This window comes from Arachis ipaensis, chromosome B09 (assembly GCF_000816755.2).
Source record: "Arachis ipaensis cultivar K30076 chromosome B09, Araip1.1, whole genome shotgun sequence".
NCBI lineage: Eukaryota > Viridiplantae > Streptophyta > Magnoliopsida > Fabales > Fabaceae > Arachis > Arachis ipaensis.
In genome coordinates this window covers 15,144,396-15,150,883 of record NC_029793.2, presented here as the reverse complement: position 1 = coordinate 15,150,883, position 6,488 = coordinate 15,144,396, and the positions used below count along the sequence as shown (strand labels likewise).

At 38.9% G+C, this 6,488-nt stretch overlaps 1 protein-coding gene across 1 annotated transcript; it reads right to left on the bottom strand.

Moving 5' to 3' along the window:
• Positions 5,117 to 6,218, bottom strand: LOC110266759 (serine/threonine-protein phosphatase 7 long form homolog). Its single transcript, XM_021111765.1, has 3 exons — positions 6,189 to 6,218; positions 5,719 to 5,836; positions 5,117 to 5,622 (listed from the first exon to the last, which is right to left on the bottom strand). The coding sequence occupies exons 1-3, from the start codon at positions 6,216 to 6,218 to the stop codon at positions 5,117 to 5,119; spliced, it is 654 nt and encodes a 217-aa protein (XP_020967424.1).

The following is a 6,488-nucleotide window of genomic DNA, read 5'->3' as shown; positions in this document are numbered from 1 at the left end:
AATTATCGCAAAGATGTTTGTTTATGCATTGTTTTGAGGGCTATACAATTTTTATGCTAATACTGCGTGCTTCGTTGAAATCAAAATTTCAATTATTTATGTTCAGTAGATTTTATTGTGATAATTTTAAGGTGGAAATTTAAGTATCAACTTCACGTGAAATTGATAATTGAGAGTTGTTACATGATTTAACTGATTTGATTAAATTTTTATTTAATAACTCTCAACTATCAATTTCACGTGAAGTCAACTGCACTTGAGTTTTCACCTAATTTTAAACATGTCTATTACGTTTATTTTAAACTCACTTTTCGTTAGAAAAAAAAAAAACTAAATGCTTGTAAAGTGAGATCTAAGTTGCTCTAAAGATAGTATCATCAACATATAAATATAGAGAGAGTTATGGACAATTAACAACAATTCATCGTTTCGATGTAGAGTGAATGAAAAAAATAGTATCGTGAATACCTCTTTTAAAACCATTCAGAGTTAAAAAGAAGTTTAGACGATCACATTAAGCTCTTGAAATTTGTTTAAGACCATACGAAATTTTGGTTAATAATTAGGCTCCGAACATGATTTGGACACTTCTTCTAATCAAACCTAGGTGGTCGTCTTATATATATCTCATCAGCAATGAAGCCATTAAAAAAAGGTTGATTTTACATCTATTTTGTATAATGTGATATTCTAAGATGCTACAAAGACAAGCTTAGAAACATAAATCTTTTCAAACTATTCAAGTGTGTATTCAGTGGCCTTGACCCAACGTGGATCTTCGAGGCTCTTTGATCTCCTTAACACAGTATCCTCATATTGAAAACTCTACAAACTTTGAAAACTTTAGAATATCCTAAAAGCACACTATCGTCAGATTTCGGCTCAATTTTATGGAAATGGAGGTCATGCGTGTGCTATGCGTCAATATGGAATTATGGGGGACTGGACAAATATGTGGGACAGTTTTGTTGTCAGTGTGATATAGAGGAACTCGGACCGTGCGAGTTCTTTGGATTTAATTTTTGAATAACAAATCGCACGGTCCGATTTGCAATGGAGGGGAAAAATTTTGGGTTGTTGAAATTGTACCCTACGTTTTCTTTAGTAGGTAATTTTGATGCATATCGCACGGTCCGAGTTCGTATATGAGAGTTTGAGTTGAGGCACATTGAACTCGGACCCTCTATTTTGTGGAAGGGCTTAGAGGAACTCGGATGGTCCAAGTTCGTATCCTTTTTTTTTTTTGGTTCAGTTTTAACCTAGTCGAAGGGTCCGAATTGGTTAAGGATACTGATATAAAAGAGTGAAGTGAACTGCTGGGAGCTTAGTTCCGTCTTCTTCCTTGTTGAACGGCTGCTTCCTCTCTTCTTCTATCTGGGTTTTTCAGTTTTGATTTTGAAAGTCTAGTTGCTAAGGCTAAGCTTATGCTTATTTTTTGTTGAGTGAAAAAAAATGAGTGACAGAGTATTACTAAAAATATACTATTTTGGTCAGATTTTGTTACAAACGAGTGAATGAGTAAAATTTATTTGTAAAAACCCACTAGATCTTGTTATTCCTTTTATTATCTCATTTGAAGAACTCAAAGGTGTAATTTGTGAAAAGATTAATTCTGAGCGGGCAAGAAAGATATCCTGTATCCTATACAGATATCCCATACCAGTATTTGGTGGATTCATCCAGTATCAAACCAAATATGTGACGGACGAAGCGAGCATGCAGGAGATGTTTTCAATGTATATTAAAAACCGGTCTCAGATCTCGTTTATCGAGTTGTATGTTGAGTTTGAACAATCTGAGGCTGACCGGAATATTCTACAGGAAGATTATAACAGTGACAGTGAAGAAGAGTTCGAAAGCAACTACGAATTTGTTGGTCCATATGGAGATGAAGATCAAGGTGACGGAACCATGGCCCCAGATGTGACAGAAGTGGCAAATGCACTCGCAAACGAAGTGCCGTTTGAGGAGCCATCATTCATGCGAGTGTTGGACTTGGAAGCCATGCATGTTCCGGAATATCCGGAATATATGACTGCAGGTAACGTAATCGTGGTATTAGGATTTTTTTAGTTAGACATTGATTGAGTTATGAATAATTTACTTTTTATTTACCATTAATTAATCATGCGTTGAATGTAGTGGTTGTCACGATCGAACCGGGTTATTACAATATTTACCACTAATAGAAAATTTACTTTTTTAACTGTTATATACTACTAGTATTTATTAGAAAATAATATTAAATTTCTCTATAATATGGTTATTACAAAATGCGTGAGTTTGTGGACATTATTATTTGCACAGGTTCCATCCGTTGTACGGTTCAAACTCTGTGAATCGGACCGGACCGGTCCGGTTTGTTTGGTTTGCCGATCGAATCGGCCGGTCCGCTCTAGTTTTTACATTTGCTGCTTATGTTCTTATTTTGTTTAGAGTGACATAATAACATGTTGCAAAGTCTGGAGTTATAGCATACTGGATGCAGTGAAATTTGATTTACCTTTAGAATCGGTTTTGAAATACCTGTGTATTAATGAAATTTTTTTCCAATGGTGGCTGTCGCAGCAGAAGTTCCTATTGTCGCAAATGGTGAATTTGCCATTGGTATGGAGTTCAGTTCCAGAGAAGCTGTTATTAAGGCGGTAAAAGAGTATACGATACGACGAAGCGTAGACTACCGGGTGTATGAGTCTGAGCCGTTGACATTTTATGCCAAGTGTACACAGTATGGGTCAGGGTGTGATTGGGTTATCAGGGTTAGCTTGATCAGCAGGAAGTACTGTTGGGTTATAAGGAGGTATAATGGTAGCCACACCTGTACCAGAGCCACCATTTCACAGGATCATTCGAAACTGGATTCTATCACAATTGCAGAAGCAATAAAGCCACTGGTTGAGGCTGACCCCTCCTTAAAGGTAAAATCGGTTATAGCAGAAGTGCAATCGAAGTTCAACTACACCGTGAGCTACCAGAAAGCATGGTTGGCTAAGCAAAGGGCAGTAGAAAAAATATTTGGAGGTTGGAAAGCCTCTTATGAGGCGTTGCCTATATGGTTTGAGGCCATGTGTCACAAGGAGCCATCTGCTGTTGTCCATTTTGAGACTATGCCTGCATATCAAGGCGATAACTTGGTGGGTGATATTCGGGTACTGCATCGTGTATTTTGGAGTTATTACCCTTGTATTAGGGCATTCAGACATTGTAAGCCAATTGTCCAGGTGGATGGGACTCACTTGTACGGAAAGTATAAGGGTTGTCTGCTTGTGGCAGTTTCACAGGATGGCAACAACAATATCGTCCCAATTGCGTTTGCTATTGTGGAGGGAGAGACTTCTGATGCATGACATTTTTTCCTTAGTAACCTGCATCAACATGTTGTAACTCGGGATGGTGTCGGTCTAATATCCGACAGGCACGAGTCCATCAATGCAGCTGTGGAACGCAGTAACGGAGCTTGGTCACCGAACTGGTTAATACATCAAAAAGTTCATTACAACTAGGTGATACAAATTACTCAATACAAAGTCCAACACATACAAATTACCCTAAACATAACTCCACAACTACTTTCTCATTGCCCACTTTACATCATTGACAAAGTTCTTGCATTTCTTGGCCGCTTTTTTGAAGACAGAAGGAGTGAAGCGATTAGCACTCCGACGTGGCGGATCAATCCTCAGATTGTAACCTTTGACGTTGTCCTCCGGACTGTCCACCTGACCTGTATACAATTTTGAATAAACAAGTATATGCAGCACATTACATATTCAATACCAACATAGATACCACAAATCAAGAAGGATAACCAAGTCAAAGATGCCATGTATGAGAACAAAAAAAATAACTTATCGTATATGTAAAGCAAAATAGTTAACATAATACCATCGTTACGAGATTCTTCATCCTCATCGAACTCTTCAATTTCATCATCCTCACCATCGCCCTCGTCATCCGGGTCGTCTACTAGATAAGCATCGGTTTCTTGTTCGAGTGTGTTAGTGTCTTCCTCAATGAGTCCCATGTTAAGACGGTTAGGATTTTGACTATTGAGAACACCTCGTCCACCCTCACTCCTACTAGAGTCATCAACAGATACGAACCCCTCGGAAGCAACGGATGAGGTATGGCCTGGATACCTCGCATCCAACGAATACCTGCCTGGCATGAACTCAGGCTGAAAGAACTGGCTAAAAGAACCTCCTTCGCCTGTTTCAAACTGTGACATACTCCAATATTGTTGCTGCATTGGAAATGATGGGGTGAACTGTGTATGAGGTACAAACTGGTTTGAGGGCTGAGGTTGTTCTTGTGGAAGCGGAATTGGAGGTGATATATGTGGCTCCTATTCTTCATTGTCCTCATCCATATCTTGACTACCCTCATCGGTATCCTGATTACCCTAATCCATATCCTCATTACCCGCATCCTCTTCACCCACAAGATTTGACAATGCTAAGCGGTTCCCAAATTTTGTTCGGTACCAGTTCATGTAAGTATCCAATGGATGCTGTGAAGGGATGGAAAGCTCAGAAAGAACGTAGTGATACCTGTTTATCCAATGCATCACCCAAATTGAATGACTCGGTGCTGTGGCCCAGTTAAGATTCTTCGGACCAGTCAGTACCTCCCCATGCGCCTTATCCAGGTTCTGCTCCTGAGTAGGTACTCCCTGAACGAAACCGAACTGGCGCCTGACCCTATCGGTGGCATGCCACTCGATACATTCAAAGGACACCAACGGAACTGTAGCGCTCCATACAACCGATTGCATGTAGATTTCAGGATAAATTATGTTCGGATCCACACGATCTACAGCATAAGCAACCCAGACAAACTGGAAAAATAAGGGAAACTCATGATTAGAACCCACAATTCAAATAACAATAACAATGCATCATAGTTTTGTCGAAGACCCTAAACCCAAAAGTAATACTTCTTTAATCAAAACGCACCTGGCCTTCCTGAAGTTCATCAAAGGCCTTCCTAAAGTGAGCTAGCTTCAGATATCTATATCGTCGGTCACCACACTCCCAGTTACGCCACCTAATATGATATTTTCAATTAGCTCAACTGAATCTTAAATATCAAGAAACGGGTACATTGTAACATAATATTACCTATTTGCTAGTGGAAAGCTGCGGGATTCTCTAGGAAGCGGTGATAGATACGGCAGTCGGATCCAAGCCCAACCGAGCAGAAGTGTTAGTGGTCCATCTATTTCCTTACAGTTATAGCGAGATGCCCTACATAGGGCCCTGTAAAGGTGTGCTAGGCATGCCGATCCCCAGCTATACTGTCCAATATTGACAAAATCACGAAGCAAGGGTAGAAACATCCAGTGCACGCCTGCCCTAGACTTATCCCCAAACAATATCGTCCCAATCAGCAACATAATGTGGCACCTCACATACCTTTGTATACTGATTTCATCGGTCAATTCTAAATTCTCTTTTAGATTCCGCAGCCAGGTCAGTTTGATGCAGCTAGATCTACAGTCCTCCTTACGCGGTGCAACGCCAAATTGAAGCAAACACTCCGCCTCCATGGCTTCAAAACTACTCATTGTCATTCCTGTAACTGGAAGACCATCTGTGGGAAGACCAAGAATTAGAGCCACATCTTCAAGAGTCACGGAACATTCACCAATGGGAAAGTGAAACGTATGTGTGTCCGGGTGCCAACGTTCGATTAGAGCATTTACCAATGCTTTTTAACACTGCACTATCCCAATCTGAGATACATGATAGAAACCGGTAACTCGTAGATGCTCCTCTACCCTATTGTTGTACCGATCCGGAGAAACTGGATGGTTACATGTCAACATTCTTAATTTCTACAAAAAAAATAACAAATTACTAGTCAGATAAACAACAACAATTACTAACCTACCATCATCAATCATTTTACTGAATCCTTATATAACTAATTATTCTAACTTCTAAAATTATTTAATTAATCCTTAAAATTCTATTCACAACTGCAAATAAAAAACATTACTAATACATATATTGCTAATCAAAATTCTCAACCATATTGTTACAATATCTAGAATTAATTTTAATATTAATGACTCATTTGTTAAACATTTTTCCCTCAACAATAAAAAATATTAACAACCAGTATATGCCATCACAGCAACTGGACATAAACGGAAAGACCATAGACCGCAGAGGATTTTAAGTTACCTTATTCGATATTCGATGGAACCATACCATAGCGGGGAGCCTGTAGTACATTTATGGGATCATGACAAAGACCTCCCCCTGCCTCTCCCGGGATCAGGAAACTAGCAAGCGGATCAAACTTGGTTGGAACTCATATTCTAACAATGGTAATAATTAACTTGCTAATAATAATTACGACAATTAAGAAAATTTATATATTCTCATAATAAAAAAATCTAACATGCCTTAATTAGAATAATCATACTACTCATTCAACATTAACACTATCTCACAATAACAATAACATTAACATCAACTTCT

Coding starts and splice junctions, on each gene's coding strand:
- LOC110266759 (XM_021111765.1), bottom strand. CDS start 6,218: ATGGTATGGTTCCATCGAATATCGAATAAG. Junction 5,837..6,188: donor TCCATCGAATATCGAATAAG/GTAACTTAAAAT, acceptor TTTTTTTTGTAG/AAATTAAGAATGTTGACATG. Junction 5,623..5,718: donor TCAGATTGGGATAGTGCAGT/GTTAAAAAGCAT, acceptor TGACTCTTGAAG/ATGTGGCTCTAATTCTTGGT.